The 21,025-nt window shown below is 45.1% G+C and overlaps 1 protein-coding gene across 4 annotated transcripts in view; it reads right to left on the bottom strand.

Moving 5' to 3' along the window:
* The window catches only part of LOC109921683 (unconventional myosin-Ic), a 120,623-nt gene that overhangs the window by 15,640 nt on the left and 83,958 nt on the right, over positions 1-21,025 (bottom strand). For all 4 annotated transcript variants that reach the window (XM_048612419.1, XM_048612420.1, XM_048612418.1 and 1 more), the window contains 18 exons: positions 19,985-20,098; positions 19,275-19,346; positions 18,619-18,738; positions 17,108-17,190; positions 13,559-13,664; positions 13,118-13,198; positions 12,446-12,537; positions 11,277-11,371; positions 10,564-10,610; positions 9,557-9,637; positions 8,668-8,773; positions 8,294-8,411; positions 5,855-5,968; positions 5,220-5,296; positions 4,903-4,971; positions 4,443-4,527; positions 3,442-3,601; positions 2,577-2,660 (listed from right to left, as the gene is read on the bottom strand). In XM_048612419.1, coding sequence (XP_048468376.1) covers positions 2,577-2,660; positions 3,442-3,601; positions 4,443-4,527; positions 4,903-4,971; positions 5,220-5,296; positions 5,855-5,968; positions 8,294-8,411; positions 8,668-8,773; positions 9,557-9,637; positions 10,564-10,610; positions 11,277-11,371; positions 12,446-12,537; positions 13,118-13,198; positions 13,559-13,664; positions 17,108-17,190; positions 18,619-18,738; positions 19,275-19,346; positions 19,985-20,098 — 1,704 coding nt within the window. The remainder of the gene's footprint in view (positions 1-2,576; positions 2,661-3,441; positions 3,602-4,442; positions 4,528-4,902; positions 4,972-5,219; positions 5,297-5,854; positions 5,969-8,293; positions 8,412-8,667; positions 8,774-9,556; positions 9,638-10,563; positions 10,611-11,276; positions 11,372-12,445; positions 12,538-13,117; positions 13,199-13,558; positions 13,665-17,107; positions 17,191-18,618; positions 18,739-19,274; positions 19,347-19,984; positions 20,099-21,025) is intronic.

The raw sequence follows: 21,025 nt of genomic DNA on the forward strand, positions 1-21,025 counted from the left end.
GAGAGATGCGGTTGAGGGCGTTTTCGACCACTGTGGAGGGGAAATTGTGGTCCTTGAAAAACGGGGACATCTGGGATGTCCGGGACTGGAATGCCTCATCTCGGGAGCAGATGCGGCGGAGGTGAAGGAATTGGGAATAGGGGAAGGCATTCTTGCAGGAAGGTGGGTGAGAGGAGGTGTATTCCAGGTAGCTGTGGGAGTCAGTAGGCTTGAAATAGATATTGGTTTCCAGGTGGTTGTCCAGGAAGGTGAGGGCAATATTGGAGATGGTCCAGGTAAACTTAAGGTTGGGGTGGAAGGTGTTAGTGAAGTGGATGAATTGTTCGAGCTCCTCGTAGGAGCACAAGGTAGCGCCGATACAGTCATCGATATAACGGAGGAAGAGGTGGGGGATGGGGCCAGTGTAGCTGCGGAAGAGGGATTGTTCCACATATCCTCGGAAGAGGCAGGCATAGCTTGGGCCCACGCGGGTACCCATGGCCACCCCTTTGTCTGTAGGAATTGGGAGGAGTTAAAGTACTGGGGTGTTTTGAGGAACGGTCACTCAACCTGAAACATTAACTCTGATTTCTCTTCACAGATGCTACCAGGCCTGCTGAGCTTTTTCAGCAACAAAATAGAAATTGCTAAAGACTTTGTAACTCAGCGTCTGATACCACTGCAGTTCCATGGGCAGCCACCAGATGGTGCCTGTGAGCAGCCAGGTCGTCCGTTTCCTGATTAACAGCATCCGCAGTTCTTTCGGTTTTTATTTAGTTATGTTTCCTGACCATGGGAGTGAACTGGATGTGCTCCTGGATCATTAAGCCAAAGTTCAAATCCCACCAGAGCAGGCTTGAGGGGCCAAATGGACTTCCTCAACTTCCCCTCAATAAAAATTTCTTCATGCAGATAGTGGTGAGCCTGTAGAATTCACTGCCACAAAAAGCTGCTGAAGCCAAAATATTGTGTTTTCGAGAAGGAGGTGGGAACAGCTCATGATTAAAGGGATCACGGGAGATTAGGAGGGAGGTGGGATTATGGCATTGAGCTCAATGATCAGCCATGATCATGCTGAATGATGGGGCAGGCTCAAGGGGCTGAATGTCCTCCTGTTCCTATTTCTACATTACAGGCATGGGGCTAGCTCCATTGAAAAAGAAGGAAATAAAAGCTAGAGTCAGTGGTGACTGCTGTCAGATTGTTGTAAAACTCCAATCAATCAGTTCATTAATATTCCATTAGGGAAGAAAAGTGGCTGTGTCCATCTGGTCAGGACCCATACAGGACTCTAGCCCCAAACTAACACTGATGTCCTTTTTTCACTAATTGGAGAGATTTGGGCTTCACTGGCTAGGCCAGCAATTACTGCCCATCCCTAACTGCCCCTTGAGAAAGTAGGTGTGAGCTGCCTTCTTGAACTACTGCAGTCCTTGTGCTTCAGACAGATCTACAATGACCTTAGGGATGAAATTCCAGGATTTTGACCCACAGAGACCGACGGGGAACTTGCAGGGCATGGTGTTCCCGTGAATCTGCTGCCCTTGTCCTTCTAATGGGAATGGTTGTGGGTTTGGAAGGTGCTGTCTGAGGATCTTTGGTGAATTTCTGCAGTGCATCTTGTAGATAGTACACACTGCTGCTACTGAGTGTTGGTAGTGGAGGGAGTGGATGCTTGTGAATGTAGTGCCAAACAAACAGGTTCCTTTGTCCTGATGGACAGGTGTTTTTTTGGGGCAGGGGGATCAGGACCGATAAGCCAGAGAGCCAGGGTAATGCTTCAGGCACATGTGTTCAAATCCTATCCATCAGATGATAGAATTTCCATTTAATTAACAAAATAACATATTTATAAAGCTAGTTTAATGATGACCATGAAACAATCATAAATTATCATAAAAACCCATCTGGTTCACTAATGTCCTTTCAGGAAGGGAAAATCTGCCATCCTAATCTGGTCTAGCCTACATGTGACTTCAGACCCACAGAAATGTGGCTGACTCTTAACTGCCCTCTGAAATGGCCAGCAAGCCACTCAGTTGTATCAAAATTACTACAAGGTCTGTTCGAAGGAATGAAACTGGACAGACCACTTGCTATTGCCCAAGGCACTTAACTACCCTGGGAGGTCACTGAATGGTTCAAAGTGGGGGAGGCAATGGCCTAGTGGTATCATCACTGGACTATTAATCCAGAAACCCAGATAATGTTCTGGGGACCCGGGTTCGAATCCCGCCACAGCAGATGGTGGAATTTGAGTTCAATAAATACCCGGAATTAAGAATCTAATGATGACCATGAATCCATTATCGATTGTTGGGAAAAACCCATCTGACCTACATGTGACTCCAGACCCACAGCAATGTGGTTGACTCGTAACTGCCCTCTGGGCAATTAGGGATGGACAATAAATGCTGCCTAGCCAGCAACACCATCATCCCGTGAATGAATAAAGGAAAGCAGCACAATTAGAGATAAGCGATAAATCCTGGCAGTGACATCCACATCCTGAGAATGTCAGAACCAGAAGGTTTGTTGGGCAAGTCTGATTTCAGAACATTCACATGTTATGAGAATAATTCTGCTTTATTCTCTACCTGCTGTTTCCACTCCTGAGTAATCCTCTTGCAGTAGGACTGAACCATGTTCTGCATATTCAGATCTCTGAGCAGTTCGGAGGCCTGAAACATAATACAGGAGTATATGGTTAAAAAAAGACCTGCATTGTTATAGAACCTGACACATTACACCTTCAATCCCAAAGTGCTTTACAGTCAATGAAGTGCTTCTGAAGTGTGATCACTACTGAGTGCATAAGGAATTCTTGTATTTTTACTCGAGTTGGCAGTTTTGTAACTGTCCAATTGGGACCATTCTGAGCCTCAGATTGTGTCCGGCCCTCACTATCAGTGTCTCCCTCTGACACAGCAAACTGATGGACGTATTCCTGTTGTGCCTCAAGCATCATCACTCCAGGGACAGATCACAGTCTCTGTGACTACAGCCCAATCCCTCGGCACTCAGCACAAATCAAAAGGCTTTTTTTGCGGGGTGGGTACAAGGGACGGGGAAGAGGTGTTTAAAGAAATACAACAAATCTAGTTCTTCACCAAAACAGTTGGGGGGATAACTGACCACTTTAACCTTGAATTGTATGGTTTTTGTTTGTGAGAGGATTATGAAACTAAGACAAAAAACCTCTATGAGCTCAGAGGTAGTAAGAACTAACGATGCTGGATTTTCTGAAGAAGGGTCTCAACCCAAAATGTCAGCTTTCCTGCTCCTCTGATGCTGCTTGGCCTGCTGTGTTCCTCCAGCTCCACACTGTGTTATCTCAAACTCCATGAGCTGCTGTGATGTGACTGGCTGACATGGAAGAGGCTGGGAGGGGCTCAGTAGCCTCCTCTTATTCAAATGTATGTTGTAGTCCAATCACAGACAGCTCAGGACAGGTCAGCTTACCTCAGAGAGTGCTGGAGGTGGGACTGGCCAGGACTTATCCACAACATTCTTTGGCAAGTTGCGTTTCAACTTCATCAGGAACGAATATCGGACGTAATCCAGGAAGTACTCATTTTCTGGACAGCGTGGCTTGTGTCGGTAGATGAACCCCCTGATAAACCTGAGACGGAAAACACACAGAAGCTCATTCTCATTGAATTAGCAAAGAGGGTACAGCTGAAGATGGAGCAGGCAACACAGGTGGACGGTGAGATAGACTCTAGTTTAAAGATTAGGGACCAATTGCAGCTCCTGTATCACTCTCCCCTTGCCTTGCCTCCCAAACTATCTCTCACAATCACACAGTCAAATGCACACAGAGGTTCTCAGAATGTTTACACAGGGCATAAAAAAATCAGATTCCAAAAGATTATTTCAGTGTTTGCAATGGACAGTGTACTCAACCAGTTCATACTTCAAAGACTCAAAATATCAACTCTTAGATGTGATAGTGGTATTATCGCCAGACTATTAATCCAGAAACTCACCCAATGGTCTGGGAACCCAGGTTCAAATCCCAGCACGGTAGATGATTGGGAATTTGATTTCAATTTAAAAAATCACGAATTAAGAATTTACTGTTAACCATGAAACCATTGTTGATTGTCGGAAAAAACCCATCTGGCTCACACTAATATCCTTCAGGGAAGGAAATCTGTTGTCCTCACCTGGTCTGGCCTACATGTGACTCCAGACCCACAGCAATATAGGTGACTCCTACCTGCCCTCTGAAATGGTCTAACAAGCCACTCAGTTCAAGGACAGCTCGGGTTGGGCAATAAATGCTGGCTAGCCAGTAACAGCCATGTCCCATGAATGAAAATAATGATTCTATAATTAGACAGCACTTACTGAACAATCCTGTGTGTGCTAATAGATACAATAACAACCAAAATAAGATAACATGTTGTATGTGGGGTGGGGGTGAAGGGAAGCTAGATGTGGGCTGACAGGTCACTCACCTGCGAATGGTCAGAGCTGCATTTTTGCGGCGCCTGGCAATCCTACGGCCCAATTCCCCTCTCCACCACGACTGGATAGTGATTGCTTCAGAAATAACAAGATCAAAACTGAGTCACAGCAGAAAACCCAAGAATCTCACCCCAGCAGCTGGTCACACACCCATCACCATCAGTCTGCAAATCACTAATGGTCCTTACCAGGAATACCAGCAACCCAATTAAAGCCAACAACAGAGAACAAAATTCAGGTTGATCACGTGTAATGATGGAGTTCACTCAGGCCATAGCGTCTTACAATATCCTGCATCTTTTATACACTCACTCACTCATACTAGAGCCTTTCACACACACACACTTGCACACTCACTCGCACTGGGATATTTATATCTTTATACTGGTGGCTTTAATGATGATATCACTGTCCAGTTTGACTCCTTGGTTTGATGAATGAGCAGGTTACCTGATGATCGTATCTTCTGATACTTCTGTCGTTGATGGAATCCTCGCCACTCTGCCTGGATCTTTGTGGCTGAGGAAAGACAGGAATTCAATAAACAGATCAGAATCCTTAAGCCCACACACCAATCTCCAGCTGTCTCCCAATATAAATCCGAGCAATGGAAACATTTCTCAGGCTCAAACAGATGCTGAGTTGAATCAATGTCAGTAAATGCAGCTCCACAACTCGACACAGACCAATCGAATCCTCAGTTGCCCCTTCAATTCCCATCATATCCTCATGTCACCCTGGTTCCATAACACTCCCGGGACACTTACCAATCGTGTGTTTCTGAATCTCAAAAGCATCTTCAGTGGCAAATAAAGTCTTTGGGAAACGAATAAAAATCTTCGTCCTAAAAAATAGGAGGAAAATCAGAGGAACAACTCATTGTGTAGCAGAGGCAGAAATTTCTTATATTGTGCAGGTCTCCTCACACAGCAACACCCTGCCTCCCAAAAAAAACACAAAACTAGCCAGAAATCATAGGTGTGTTTTTGATGGAACTCCCAACCGTGCCTCAGGGGTACAGTGGGATGGATACTATCATAATCCAGTATTCAGGGCTAATTAACATCTATCTCCATCTGAGACGTCACCACAGGAGGGTCTGCACCAGACCACTGTCATCTGCTTCAATGTGGACCATCCTCCCACACAAGATCCGAACTGAGGATGTCCAGCACAGTTCGCAACACTTCAGATTGTCATGACCCACAGCAGACATGTGATGCCGACACTCGCTGGGACACAGTCCCCGAAGGGGCCGACACTCGCTGGGACACAGTCCCCGAAGGGGCCGACACTCGCTGGGACACAGTTCTCCAAGGCAGTCAGTATCTTGTGAAACTAGTTGAGTTTAGTTTATACAGTTCTTGCTCTGATCAGTGTGACTCGCAGGAGTCTGATGTACCTGCCCAACTTGTAATCTTCCGGCTTGTATCCAAGATGTTGCACCAAAGTAGACACCCCTTCGGAAAGAGGACCTTTCCAATTGGGCCAGGTTTCAGGACAGAGGGATTTGTACCTAGTGATAGAAACGAGTATTCAATGATCCTGCTGCTGGAGAGAGCGAACTTCTTTTAAGTCCCACCATTTAAACCCAGTCGATTCTGTACTGGGGCTTTGATCTGTATCACTCTGAGCTATAAACCTATCACAATCTGTGATAGAACATGTCAGAATCGCAACTGTCTGTACAGAGAATAAAAGTCATTCCAGACAGTCCTGACCAAACACTGCTAGCATACAGACAGTACAGGGTTAGGTATTGAGTAAAGCTTGCTCTACACTTAAGCTGAGAGCAAAGCTTCCTCTACATTGTCCCCTGTCAAACACTCCCAGGACAGGACAGAAAGGGGTTAGATACAGAGTAAAGCTCCCACTACACTGTCCCCCGTCAATCAATCCAAGGACAAGGACAAGGACAGCACAGGGTAAGTTTACTCCATGCTCCCAGAATATTGCTGAAAAAGATCTGTTGAGTCTATTCATCTTACAATCATCAGGATCATTCACAAAATTGCCAATTTAAAGGGGAAACTAACATTTTATACTGTATGGGAGAAGCGTGCCAATTGTTTGCTAACTGGACTTCAACTTTCAGAGGCATTGTCACAATAAATGCCAGAATAAATAGAATCATAGAGATTGGTAGTACATAGAAATGTCCTTCAGCCTCGAGTCTGTGCCAGTCAAAGACAACCAAACTATTTTAATCCCATTTCCCAGCAGTTGGTCCATAGCTTTGTACGCCTTGGCATCACAGGTGTACAACTAAATACTCTTAAATGTGACGAAGTTTTCTGCCCCTCTCACCCTCACAGGCAAATTCCCACTACTCTCTGGGTGAAAAGCAATTCTTCTCATAACACTCCTCAACCTTCCGCCATTTACCTTCAATTCATGTCCCTGGTCATTGATCCCTCCCCCAGGGGGAAAAGTTCCTTCCTGGCTATGCCCTTCATAATTTGATACGTCTCAATCATGTTCCCTCTCAGTCTCCTCCTATCCAAGGAAACAACCCCAGTCTGTTCAATCTCTCTTCATAACTGAATTCTCCAGCCCCGGTAACATCTCTTCTGCACCCTCTCCAGTGCAATCGCATTCCTTGTATAACATGGATTCCAGAGCTACACACAATCCTCTTGCTGAGACCTAGGTGGCATTTTACAAAGTTCCAGCATAATCTCCCTGATCTCTATTAAAGGCAACGATCCCATATGCTGCCTAAACCACTTTCTCCGTCTGTCCCACTTACCGTAACAGACTGGTGGATGTGCACACCAGGATCCTACTGTTCATCACATCTTCCTTTGCTTTGTACGACCTGCCCAAGTTCATCATCTCACACTTATTCAGATTGAATATACTCCAGATGCACCCATTACCAGCTCATATTACATAAATGATAAGCTCTCCCCCTATATTGGTATTCTTGTGAATTGTCCTGATGAGGTAAGATGATGAGCTTTGACAAAATGTGTCTTTTATCAGTGATGCTCAGGTTCTGTTCTCCCAGCCCAGTGAATAACCAATGGTTGGGGGAGGTGGTGGGGACCCAAACTTCAAACGTTAACTCTGTTTTTCTATTCACAGATGCTGCCAGACCTGCTGAGTTTCACCAACACTTTGATTTTATTTCAGATTTCCAGCAGCTGCAGTGTTTTATTCGTATTACAGTAACCCTGGAGGCCAGCTCAATGTTCTGTAGACATGGGTTCAAATCCCATCACTCAGTCGGTGGGATTGAAATTTCACTAACAAAGTCTGGAATTGTGAGAAAGACTATTAAACTCGCAGTGATTGTAAAATCCTCAATTCCATGCACTTTAATTGTACAGGGAAAACTAAAGGGCATACGTTTAAGGTGAGAGGAGAAAAATTTAAAAGGGACCTTTGTCACATAGGGGGTGGTGTGTATATGGAACGAGCTGCCATAGGAAGTGGTGGATGCAGGTACAGTTACAACATTTAAAAGACATGAATAGGAAAGGTTTAGAGAGATATGGGCCAAATGCAGGCAAATGGGACTAGTTCAGTTCAGGAAACCTTCCATGCTGTATGACTCTACGAACCTGTCTGTCTCAGTAATGACCAGATTACTGCCGTCCTAATCTGGTCTGGCCTGTGTGTGACTCCACAGCAATGCAGTCGAGTCTTACACAACCTCACAACTCTCTCAGTTGAAGTTCAGTTCAGAACAGGAAATAAATGTTGGCTTGTGCAGTCACATTGACGTTACAAGTAAGAATGAATCATGTAAAAATGGCCCGATTTTGAGGGTCTGGTAATTTTCTCTCACTCGATCATGTTTTTCTTGTGGAAGAAGCATTTGCCATGTTGCACATACCTTTGCAAGAAGACTTCGTATTTCCTTCGATAGGCAAACCCAGCTCTCCGCACACGCAGATTCTCCATGAGACCCAGATACTTCACTTGGTGTCTGATCAGAACTTCATCGAATCTTCCTGGAGAAAGGGAAAAACTCAACCATCACCACAGAGGAATGGTGTCAATTTACAATACACTTTGAAATTCGCTTTTAATTGATTTTCACTTCTTATTCTGAAGATACGGCTAATGACCTCAGAGTGCTCTTTGCTATTAGACATGAGTGAGGAGGGAGAAATCAGTGGGAAGGGTCGAGAGGCAGAAAGGTGAAGTGAGGTGGTGAGGTGGAGTTGGATGGGGAATGTGGAAGACAGAGGCAATAGAAGGAGGTACCTGATTGCTTTGCATCATTGGGCTTTATACAGCGCACGTATGATGGCTCCTTCGACATTAGGATCTCCATGAGTTTCATCAGGCTGTTCTTGAACTGAGTTGCTGCCTGTGTCAAGGGAGACAGAGACAAGCACAGACAAGATAAGTCAACCAGGAAAACAAAATATTACTGAAACAGTGGAGGTCTCCCAGGTGAGCACTGGCATAGCCCTGACTTAATGAACATATATGGTCCAGTGTTTGAATAACTGGAGAGGATGTGTAGTGCGTGGAGCCCGAGAGGGAACAGAGTTGGTATCTCCCATTACCCCTTTCCATTAGTCACTTAAACTCATCTCAGGGCTGGGTCTGTTGTAGATTCATGATCGAGATCAACCACTGTGATTGGTCAATAACACCATTATCTGAATGCCTGACGGTTGAAATAGAATTTGATAGACATTGCTCTGATCTGGTCTATTCCAAATATCGATGGAGAACAGAGATAGGAAGGTTACATGGAAGTAGACACAGAATTCTAATTCATTGCCCTGGTTTTTCACAATGCATCTAAAAGGAAGAGACACCTCCCAGACCTACACCGCCCCTCTCCCACTGTCAGTCAGTCACCCATGAGAACAATCCACCAGCTGGGAAGGAAATAGCCACATACGCATCCGCCAAACCCAGCCAAGTATGCACTGGCCCAGCCCCATCCCGACTGCTGTCACCCAGGGTGAGGTACAGGCTGCCCACACACAGGTGATCCGGCAGAGGAGCTAACTCAAGGACTGAGTTTCAGGCACTTTAGGAAGTCAGGGGGTGACGTGTGGTGGTTTGGCAGGAGCCAGGTGGGGGTAGGGAACAGGCGTGCTTCCTCCTGGAGGGTCACTGTTTCTCAGCTCCTTACAGTTTCTGGTCTCTTCTTGTCATCCAGTTCTCCTCGCTCGAAGCACTGTTGCAGAATCTCATTGCCAGACTCACACATTGCCTGGAAAGGACAGAATAAACATCAGCGCGGATGGTACTGGGCAGAGACAAAATAGACATCAGCGGGGATGGTACTGGGCAAAGACAGACAGAGAGGTTGGCTGGTGCTTCTTGGTTTCTATGCTCAATCGCCCAAAGATTTAATAAGGAACTCTTTCTCTGGATCATTGGTGACAGTCTCTGGAGTGGGTATCACTTACTCCCTAGGGGATACGGTGAACACAACACAGAACAGGAGAAAGAACACCTTCTACTCAGTGTCCCCTCTCATCTTTTTCTGGGTTGCCATTGTCTCAGAGGCCTGTATGCAGCAGCAACTGCCAGAATGCCAATTGGTGAGTCTTGTTTTCATGGAGCCAGCATTTATTGCCCATCCCTAATTGCCCAGAGAGCAGTTAAGAGTTAACCACATTGCTGGTGGTCTGGAGTCACATGTAGGACAGGCCACATAAGCGTGACAGTTTCCTTCCCTTAAGGACATTAATGAACCAGATGGGTTTTCCCAACAATTGACAATGGTTTCATGGTCATCATTCGAGTCTAAATTCCAGATTTGTTATCAAATTCAAATTCCACCATCTGCCATGGCCGGATTTGAACCTGGTCCCCAGAACATTAGCTGAGTTTCTGGATTAATAGCCTAGAGATAATACCTCTAGGCCATTGCCTTCCCAAATGTAGAACACTGGAGTGGATATGCGTGCACATAGCTTACAGGGAATGTAGATTCGAATGCAGATATAACTGAACATTTAATCTGATAAGAACCTTATATTTAGCTCACGATATTCTTTAAGTGAGAACTGCAGATTTGTTTTGATGAGGTTTATTCGAGGATGAATCACTCGAGATGTTCTCGTTTCCAAACTGAATTGACTGGGAACATTTTAATCCCAGCTGTCATATATAAGCTTTTCTGAAACTCACCTCTTTCAAATTCCTGAAGAGTAAATCATTGTTCTTGTCCAAGAATCCTGCAGATGAACATTAACAGCAGATAATTAGGAAACAGTGGATGAAATAAACAAATATTTTGCTTCTGTACAAGAAAAATAACGAAAGAACTGTGGATGTTGGAAATCTGAAACAAAAACAAATCAGTGGAAAATCTCAATAGGTCTGGCAGCATCTATGGAGAAAAATCAGAGTTAACGTTTCAGAGAAGTCAGAGAAATGTTAACTCTGATTTTTCTCCACAGATGTTGCCAGACCCGCTGAGATTTTCCTGCATTTTCTGTTTTTATTTTGCTTCTGTCTTCACGATCAAGGATACAAAAGATATTCTAGTAATAGCTGTAAGTCAGGAGGTGGAAGAGGGAGAGGACCTTGGTGAAATTACAATCACTAGGGAAGAGGTACTAAACAAACTGTGGGCAGACAAGTCGCTGGGTCCTGATGGAATTTGTCCGAGAATCTTATAAAAGAGGTCACCAATGAACTACCAAATGCCTTGGCTTTAAATCTTCTAAAATTTTCCCAACTCCAGAAAGGTTCCAACAGACTGGAAAGCAGCTCTGTTCAAGAAGGACAGGGAAGGCGGGCACAATGAGCAAGGGGTCGGGGAGTCGGTGGAGGGGCCAAGTGACAGAGCCAAGAGTGGGAGGCCCAGGGACCAAGCCTTGGGGCTGGGGGGTGCCTACCTGTCACATTGTAATTGACCTCCCCAGCGTAATGCAACAGTCTGAACTCCTCCCTCACCAGCGTCTTCCGGGTTTTCTGATCCGCCAACTTGTGTCTAAGAACAAGAGGAACTATTATTAGCCAAAACGATAGACAAATGAAGAAACAGGAGAGATATAGTGAAAAATGAGAAAGAAAATGGGGTAAAAGATATAGATAGATAGAAAGAGAGAAAAAGTGAAAAGAAAGGAAGAGAGAAGAGGAGACGTTGGGGGAGAACAGGAAATGTAGAGATGTGGAAAGAAAGGAATTGATTTATTTTCCCAACAGATTAATAAAATTTGCAGGTCTCTTACTGCAGGCATGATAATTGGGAATTCATCTGTAAATCTCCAACACCCTTGTAAGCTCTCTCCCCTGGACTAGATGGTATTTCTGTAGCAGTGTTTCATTCTCAATGTATTTTGCTCTATCCATTTTCCAATCCTACAAGACGAATCGATTAACCCTTTCAGCCTCCATGCATAGCCTTTTCCTCACTCACTTGTCTATCCAAACAGATTATGCCTCAGCTCTGATTCACAACGTTGCTGGAGACTGGGCTGAGGCAGAGTCAGTGAAGTGGGAAAAGCAAAATGAGCAAGCCAGTGTGCCCAAGGCCAGTAGAATTACTGACTGACGATTGCAGTGACTGTCAAAGTGACTTTGAACATTAGCTCCAAATCCTTTTGGACTCCTATTTGAGTCCAAGCATTTCACAAATGATAGAAGCTTCCATTATTCACTAGCTTGGCCAACATTTATTGCCCATTCCTAATTGCCCAGAGGACAGTTAAGAATCAACCACATTGTTGTGGGTCTGGAGTCACATATAGGCCAGACTAGGTAAGAATAGCAGATTTCCTTTCCTAAAGGACATTAGTGAACCAGATGGGTTTTTCCAATAATTGTTAAACTCTTGGTTCCAGATTTATAATGAATTCAAATTCCACCAACTGCCCTGGTTGGATTCAAATCTGAGTGCCAAGAACATTAACCTGAGCTTCCGGATTGCTAATGCAATAACCTCACCACATCCTCTGTCTAGTCTCAGGACAACTACTGAGTGGAGTGAGGGGCAGGAGGCAATCAAAGTGATGACACATTGAATGAGAAGTGTTGGAGTGCAGGTAGGATGGAGTCTACTCACGTTACAAAATGAGGATGTTTCCCAACTGTCTCTTCCAGCTTCTCCAGGAAGGTTAAATCTGTTGCATCTCCAGGACGCAAACATTCTTCATCCTAGGACAAAGATCAGAGAGGAAATCAGTGACAAAGCAAGACTCCACAACAATAAATAGGTACAGTAATGGGGGTGGGGCGTGGGTTGTACAGTAATTCAGAAGAAAATGGCACTTTTCTGTTATTCTGTTTGAATACTTTTGTCAGAAGTCACACACCAGGTTATAGTCCAACAGGAGCAAAAACAAAGTTGCTGGAAAAGCTCAGCAGGTCTGGCAGCATCTGTGAAGGAGAAAACGGAGTTAACGTTCCGGGTCCAGTGACCCTTCCTCAGAATTGACCCGAAACGTTAACTCCGTTTTCTCCTTCACAGATACTGCCAGACCTGCTGAGCTTTTCCAGCAACTTTGTTTTTGTTCCTGATTTACAGCATCCTCAGTTCTTTTAGTTTTTATTATAGTCCAACAGGTTTATTTGAAATCACAAGCTTTTAGAACGCTGCTCCTGTGTTGGGTGAAGACTCGGTGTGACGGGAGGGGTAGCTACTGGCTTTAGCACTGGCATACAGTGGTAGGAGCGGTTATGTCAAGACCAAAAAAACTGAATTTAAAACTATAAACCAAACATTCAACATCCTCACCAAGATGGAGATGATTCCCTTGTGCTTCTCCTCAACTAAGTCGCAGATGATTTTGTTGTTAAAATACTGAACAGGCTCCCACTGGAAACACAGGAAAAGAAATTCAAAATGAAAGAAGCCAGGCAGTCAGGATAGGAAACACACCATCCCATGAAATCACAAACCAACAAAAGCAAAGCTCAAAATGCTTAAAATCTACAGGCTCTTAATATCTAACCTTATTGTTGAGAAACTTTCTCATTAAATTTACACCCACTTGTTCAGTTTCCACTGATGTGGAGAGTTCTATTTCTCTCCATCTGTCCTATTGAATCCCTTTAATCTGCTAATTTTCTATGTAGAGAGAATGCCACCCAGTTTATTCAAACTGGTCTTAAAATTAACCCTTATCCCTGGAATCACTGTTACTGATTGGCCCAGTTAAGTCTGCTGTTACTGTACCGCAATTCCTTCTGCCTCATATTCCTCCTGCTCCGATTTCAGTGTCAGTTCGATGAATAGTTGCTGTAATTTCTCATTGCAGTAGTTGATGCAGAACTGTTCGAAACTGCAGAGAGAACACGTATAGTGAGAGAGAGGATTTGGACTTGTCTAAACATCCCAGCCATGTCAAAAACTCTTCCTCTGGGGAGGGACTGAAGTCAGACTTTCTAAAGTCAGACTGTGAGAGAGCAACAGATTACCTTCACTAAAGGGAAAGTGTCCTCCATTCCCAAGTGGATTACTCAATAACTCTTGTTTGGAACATTGTTCTCAATTCTAATTGCTCAGGATCTGTGTGGTCTGGCATTGACAGGCAGAGACTCCCTTATCACAGGAGGAGACAACATTGGGGAGCTGATAACTCACTGGTATTGCCACTGGACTAGGAATCCAGAGCCCGAGGCAATGTCCTGGGGACAGATGGTGGAAGTCAAATTTAATAAAAATCTGGAATCGAAAGTCTAATAATGACCTGGAACCCACTGTCAATTGTCGGAAAAATCCTCCTGGTTCACGCATGTTCTTTGGAGAAAAAGACCACCGTCCTTACCCGGTCTGACTCCAGAGCCACTGCAATATGGTTCATTATTAACAGCCCTCTGAAATGGCAGTGCCAGTCACTCAGTTGTATCAATCACTACAAGGTCTCAATAAAGAAATAAAACCAGATGGATCACCTGGCATTCACTAGGCACCAGAAACAACTTTGGCAGAAACTGCCCAGCAAAACCTTCTTTACTAACTCCTGGGGGCTGGTGCTAACAGTGGCAGAACTGTCGGAGCCTGACATAGTCATACTCACAGAATCATACCTTATAGACAATGTCCCAGACACCACCATCACCATCCCTGGATATATCCTGTCCCAGGACAGACCCAGAAGAGGTGACAGCACAGTGGGATACACAGTCAGAGGGAGTTGCCGTGGGAGTCCTAAGCTTTGACTCTCATGGCTTCAGGTTAAACATAGGCAAGGAAACTTCCTGCTGAATACTTGTATCATCAGTACTCACAAATCTGTATTCTTCTGTGTTGAACAACACTTAGAGGAAGCACTGAGGGTGGCAAGGGCAAGAATGTACTCTGGGTGGGGGTTTCAATGTCCATCACCAACAGTGACTAGGCAGCAGTACTACAGATTGAGCTGGTCAGGTCCCAAAGGACATAGCTGCTAGACTGAGTCTGCAGCAGGTGGTGAGGGAACAAACAAGAGGAGAGAAAAGTACTTGACCTCATCCTTACCAATCTGCCGGCTGCAGATGCATCTGTCCATGACAGGATCGGTAAGAGCGACCACCACACAGTCCTTGTGGAGACAAAGTCCTGTCTTCACATTGAGAATAACCTCCATCATGTTGTGTGGTATTATCACAGTGCTAAATGCGACACACTTTGAACAGATCTAGCAACTCAAGACTGGGCATCCACAAGGCGCTGTGGGCCATCAACAACAGCAGAACTGTGCTCCAGCACAATCTGTAACCTCATGGCCTGGCTTAACCCCCATTCAACCGTTACCATCAGGACAGGGGATCAACCCTGGTTCAATGGAGAGTGCAGGAGGGCATGCCAGGAGCAGCACCAGGCATACCTGAGGAGGAGGGGTCAACCTGGGTGAAGCCACCAAACAGGACTACTTGCACACCAAACAGCATAAACAGCTAATAGACATAGCTAAGTGATCCCACAATCAACGGATCAGATCTAAGCTCTGCAGCCCTGCCACATCCAGGTGCGAATGGTGGTGAACAGTTAAACAACTCACTGGAGGAGGTGGCTCCACAAATATCCCCATCCTCTATGATGGAAGAGCCCAGCACATCAGTGCAAAAGAGAAGGCTAAAGTTTTACGTCTCAAACTCCTCTAGTGGTCCCCAGCATCACAGATACTAGCCTTCAGCCAATTCAATTCACTCCACGTGATGTCAAAAAACAGTTGGAAGCACTGGATACTTGCAAAAGCTATGGGCCCTGAAACATTCTGGCAATAGTACTGAAGGCTTGTGCTCCAGAACTTGCTGCTCCCCTAGTCAAGCTCTTCCAGTTACAGTTACAACACTGGCATCTACCTGGCAACGTAGAAAGTTGCCCAGATATATCCCATACATAAAAAGCAGGACAAATCCAACCCAGCCAATTATCACCCCATCAGTCTCCTCTCGATCATCAGTAAAGTGATGGAAGGTATCAGTAACAGTGCTATCAAGCAGCACCTGCTCAGCAATAACCTGCTCAGTGACGCCCAGTCTGGGTTCCGCCAGGGCCACTCAGCTCCTGACCTCATTACAGCCTTGGTTCAACCATGGACAAAAGAGCTGAACTCCAGAGGTGAGGTGAGAGTGATAGTCCTTGACATTAAGGCCACATTCAACCAAGCTGGCATAAAGGAGCTTTGCTTATTGCATGGTGTTGCTGTTGTGCCTGGGGAATGGGTGTCGTTGACAGGTCCGAGTATTGGTGTCTGTTGCTGAGCTGCTGAAGCCACTGTCTGCCACAGGAGCTGTCGCTGGTCAGTGACTGTATCAGGATCAGGGCTTTTATGTCCCAGTCGCAGGTATCCCTGAAAGGGAGCTTCACCTGCTCCACTGATCTGCTTGTTGTGGCTACCTCCCCATTGAAAATCTCTGCCATGTGTGACATCCCCTAGCCCACAAATATGACTGAGCCAATGAGGTCACATCTGATTGATAAGTGATGACATATTTGGAAGCTGTACCATTGAGGGGACTATGGCATTTGTGATTGTATTCTCCCAAATCACCGGAACACATGCAAATGGCAAAGGTGCCAGCTGGTGGGCTTCTCTTCTTGATATCTCCAAGTCTTTTGTTTTTCACAACCTTCCAACAAATTGCTGAAAAAACAGGTGTCACTAAGTCTAATCCTGAGAAGCTCTAGGAACACCAAGTGGAAGCTTTGCCATCTGCTGTCAAAAGTCAGTCTCTGAGCAAGTCAGTAAGGTACACGCATTCAATCCCTCAAGGCTCCCCTGTACATCAACTCCACTTGGCCACATTAGTGCCATAGCCCTCAATACTCTTACCAACAGGAATCCTTTAAAATTTTCAATTCAGCGTCAATATCCACAACATTTTGGGGGAAAAGAATTCTAGATATTCATTATCCTCATGTGAACAAACACTTCCTGGTATCACTCCTAATTGGCTGAATTCCAATTATACTCCCTCGCTCAGAACCCTTTTCTTCTTTCCCCACTCTCTCACCCCCAAACATACCAACTCTCAATCCACCCTACTGAATGAATCCCTTCACTCACGTTAATCACATCCATCAACTCACCTCCTTAAATCTTCTAAATGTAAGGCATTCTCAGCCTAGTCTACATAACCTGCCTTCAGAAGTAAACCCTTTTTAGTCCTAGTAACATTCCAGAAAATTCTGGCTATGTCCCTTCAAGGCTAATATGCCTTTCCCGAGATATGGAGTTCAAAACTGAAACCAATTACTCCAGAGGGATTCTAACCACAGTCTTTAAAAAAGAGTTACCTGTTGTGTTGGAACACCTCAAATCCGTAAATATCTAGCAACCCGATGACATTGGGTCTATTGCGAGCAGAATATGTGGAGTCCTACAAAATAGAGGGTTCAAAAATTAAAATCCTACATACTAAATAAAGACAAACTCAATCACAGAGAAATCAGACTGGAATAATTTCTGAATTCAGCTAATGGTTCGATGACTCAATATTCCTGGAACTTTCATGACGTCTTACTTTGAACGATCCATCTCAACTACTGCTGTAAGTTACCAAACACACCAATCCTGGCAACTCTCACCTTCCTCTTTTAACTGGAAGAGGGGGATGGAAAAAATTACTGTTGGAAAAGTACAAGTTTATAAAGCCCACCATCTATCTGCCTCCATTGCAGTTTTAAAGCAGAGTCATTTTGGACCTGAAATGTTAACCCTGTTTCTCTCTCCAGATGTTGTCAGACTTGCTCAGTTTTCACTTCAAATTCCATTACTAGTGTTCCAAAAGAATGAAAAACAAATAATTTCTTTCTGAAGAATGGTCACTGGACCTGAAACGTTAACTCTGCTTTCTCTCCACAGATGCAGCCAAACCCTGTTCAGTTTTTTCAGCAATTTCTGATTTTGTTTCGAATTTCTTTCTACTGCCATGATTTTCTTTTTTGATTCATGGGATGTGGCTATCTCTGGCTGAGCCACCATTTATTGCCCATCCCTAATTGCCCAGAGGACAGTTAACTGTCAACCACATTGCTGTGGGTCTGGAGTCACCTGTAGCCCAGACCAAGTAAGGATAGCTGTTTCCTTCCCTAAAGGACATTAGTGAACGAGATGGGTTTTTCCCCGACAATTGTCAATGGATTCATGGTCATCATTAGACTCTTAATTCTAGATTTTTATTGAATTCAGATTCCACTATTTGCCATGGCAGAATTTGAACCTGGGTCTGCAGAACATTACCTGGGTCTCTGTAATAAAAGTCCAGGGATAATACCACCAAGCCATCACCGCCCCATATTTCTTTGTTTGCAGGATTCATTCCAGAGTTTGAAACGACCTAGGGTCCGTTGAGAGTTGACCAGGTTGTGGTAGTGTCTGGAGTCCCATTGCGGCCCAAGCTGGGTTAGGATGGACAGATAACCTTCCCTAATCAGCTGGGTTCTAACAACAATCCATCACCTGAAACAGCATGTAGACAAGCTGTTTATCCCCAGAATTGTGGCTCTCAAGCTGTCTCCAGTCATGTCCAAACCTTCCTTTTTGGGATGATTAGATTAGTAACATTGTCAACTATTGCTCACAGCTGCTTGTTGGTGAAGAAGCATAAAAGCTGGAGAGGTCTGGAATCTGGGGATGCTAACCGAAATGCCAGTTTGTACCCAGTGTGTCAGAGAGTCATGGTCAGTCCAAGTCAGCCCTTTCACCACACTGCTCCTTGCAGGACTGACAGTAACAGAACCAGACCTAGATATACAACAAACAGCTGCCTCCCACAGTCTACACCCGAATTTTGCTCCAACATTACCCTGTGGGCTAGAGACTTGTTGATCTTCTGGACTAGCCAGGAGAAGGTGCGGCCATAGATTGCTTTGGCGAGAGCGTCGCGTGCATAAGCAGCTTGCTCAACATTCAGGGGACTGATCAGCTACAAGAGAAACAATGAGAAAGAATGATTAGAACATTCACACAAGCAGCAAGAGATCACTTGTCCTTTGAATCTGTTTAATCATCTTCTCAGATCAAAGCTGACATTGATCCCAACTCCATTTACTCAGCAAGGTTCTGTATCCCTCAATCTTACAACAATCCAACCATCCCAGTTTTAAATTTACAATTCACCTCCATCTTTTTGTCTACGAGCGAGACGGAGTTCCAGATTTCCACTCCCCTCGATGTGAAGACATTCTTCCCATCATCCAGAATGCTCTGGATTTCCCACTGTCCTGGAATCTCCCTCAGCAGAGGAACTTGGGTAGATAGATACAGCGAGAGCACGAGAGAGAGACAGCAAGCGCGAGCGCGAGAGAGAGAGAGAGAGAGAGAGAGTGCGCACTACTAAGGCTTGCTCTAAGTAGACCATAACCATCTTGCTGTGTGTTTACTGACACTAGGACATTGCATCTGGGGTACTGTGTCTATTAGCTTCAGTGGAGGGACATGTGAGTGAAGAGACAGACCTACCTCTTCCCCTTTGGCGATGATTTTCTTGTGAGAGAGAGCCTCTCGCAGTACAGTGCCAGGAACCTGCAGGAGCTGAGAACAGGAGCAAAACAAAACCTTCATCCAATGTCAAAGTTCAACATAATAGAGCACCCCCTGCCCGCGCCACAACGGAGGGCCCTGGGGAGAGGCAGCTACACAGGGTTGGAGGTTAGTGGTACATGGCTGGCAAGGGTTGCGAGGGGGAAGAAGCAGGGTCCAGAATGACTCCAGACTCAAAACTTTAACTCTGATTTCTCTCCACAGAGGTTTCCAGATCTGCTGAGTTTCTCCAGCAATTTCTGTTTTTATTTCAAATTTTTAGAATTTGCAAGTATTTTGCTTTTGGTTTGTGAGTGAGTGGTTTGTTTTGTTGATAAGGAAAATTAATTGAGCAGTTTATTAATAATTAACTAGCGCTCCACATCACAAAGATCCCAAAGTAAAGAAGAACAAAGTGCCTTTTATACTGAAATGTCATCATTCATTGTGGATCAAATGGGAGAAACTGTCATTGGCTAATGGATTAGAGAGCAAGACTTCACACTGAGGAGTGTGAGGGAGAGTGCGAGGGAATGGAGAGGGGAAGGAGGATGGGTGGAAGACAGCGAGAGGATAGAGAGTGTGAGGGGAGTTTGAGGACCAACGTGTCCCAAGCAGGAAGCAGTTTGCCAGCACAGGGTATGACTGACCCGGGAGAGGAGTCTGATCTGGTTTTCTCCGGTAATGACCACATTTCCATCATCGTCTGAGGAGCATTGTAAATTGCCCAAGTGCAGAACACTGGCCACAACACTCAGCAGCTCCTGTTGGATAGGACAGAAGCAAAGAGAACAGGTTCAGCAAAGGTACAGCAAGCTCCTTCTCCCTCCATCCCCACTTCTCCACACCTTACCCCCCATCCCCGTCCTTCCCCCTCCCTCAACTTGATCCCTACTCTCCCTCCCTACCTCTCTGCCCTTACTCCCCCATCACCCACCCTTCCTGTAGCCTCACCTTGCTTCATGCCCTCTGTCCCTCCCTGGTTATGCAGTGAGATGCCCCACTTTTGCCAATGTCTGGGCTGCAGACTGTGTCCAGGGATGACAGTCAGTGATAGCGAGACTTGTACCAGGCTGTGACCCTCACTTCAGAAAGCACTACTGTCTCCTGCCCTGTTGTAATTGTAGTCTAGAATGCCTCCCAAACAATCCCAGTAAATATGGTTCCTGTGTAGATATTTAACAAATACATCTCCCAACTCTCACTAACCTAGGAAGGGAAACTTTTACCAGGACTGAAACACACCTTCAGACTTGGTCTGTGTATAACTCTGTTCGGGATCTTAGTTGACAGGCACCTGGGGAGCCCCTGTGAGATTGTAGCTTCCTCACCGAGCCTGTGCCTTTGTGGTGAGGGATTTGGGAAAGGAATGGGAGGGAGGGGATACCATTACCCTTGCCCCCTCCCAGAATCGATCCCATTGAGCTGCCGGTCTTTGATGGAGCTGTCACAGAGATTTCAAATTCTTTGCCTGTAGGTTTTCAAGGGCCATACCGGGGTGACAGCCACCATCCTCAAATGGTATTCAAACTAAGCAATTCGCTTCTTTGTGATGACCACACTATACAATTGGTATAAAGGAGAGTGTCTGTGCTGGGGGTGGGGGCCATTTCAATTCAAATAGAGGTCTGTAACATTGGGAAGGGTTTTGATGGTAATGGATGTGAGGAGAGTGCTTCCTCACGTTGGAA

Source organism: Rhincodon typus, chromosome 26 (genome assembly GCF_021869965.1).
Source record: "Rhincodon typus isolate 14 chromosome 26, sRhiTyp1.1, whole genome shotgun sequence".
Classification (NCBI taxonomy): Eukaryota; Metazoa; Chordata; class Chondrichthyes; order Orectolobiformes; family Rhincodontidae; genus Rhincodon; species Rhincodon typus.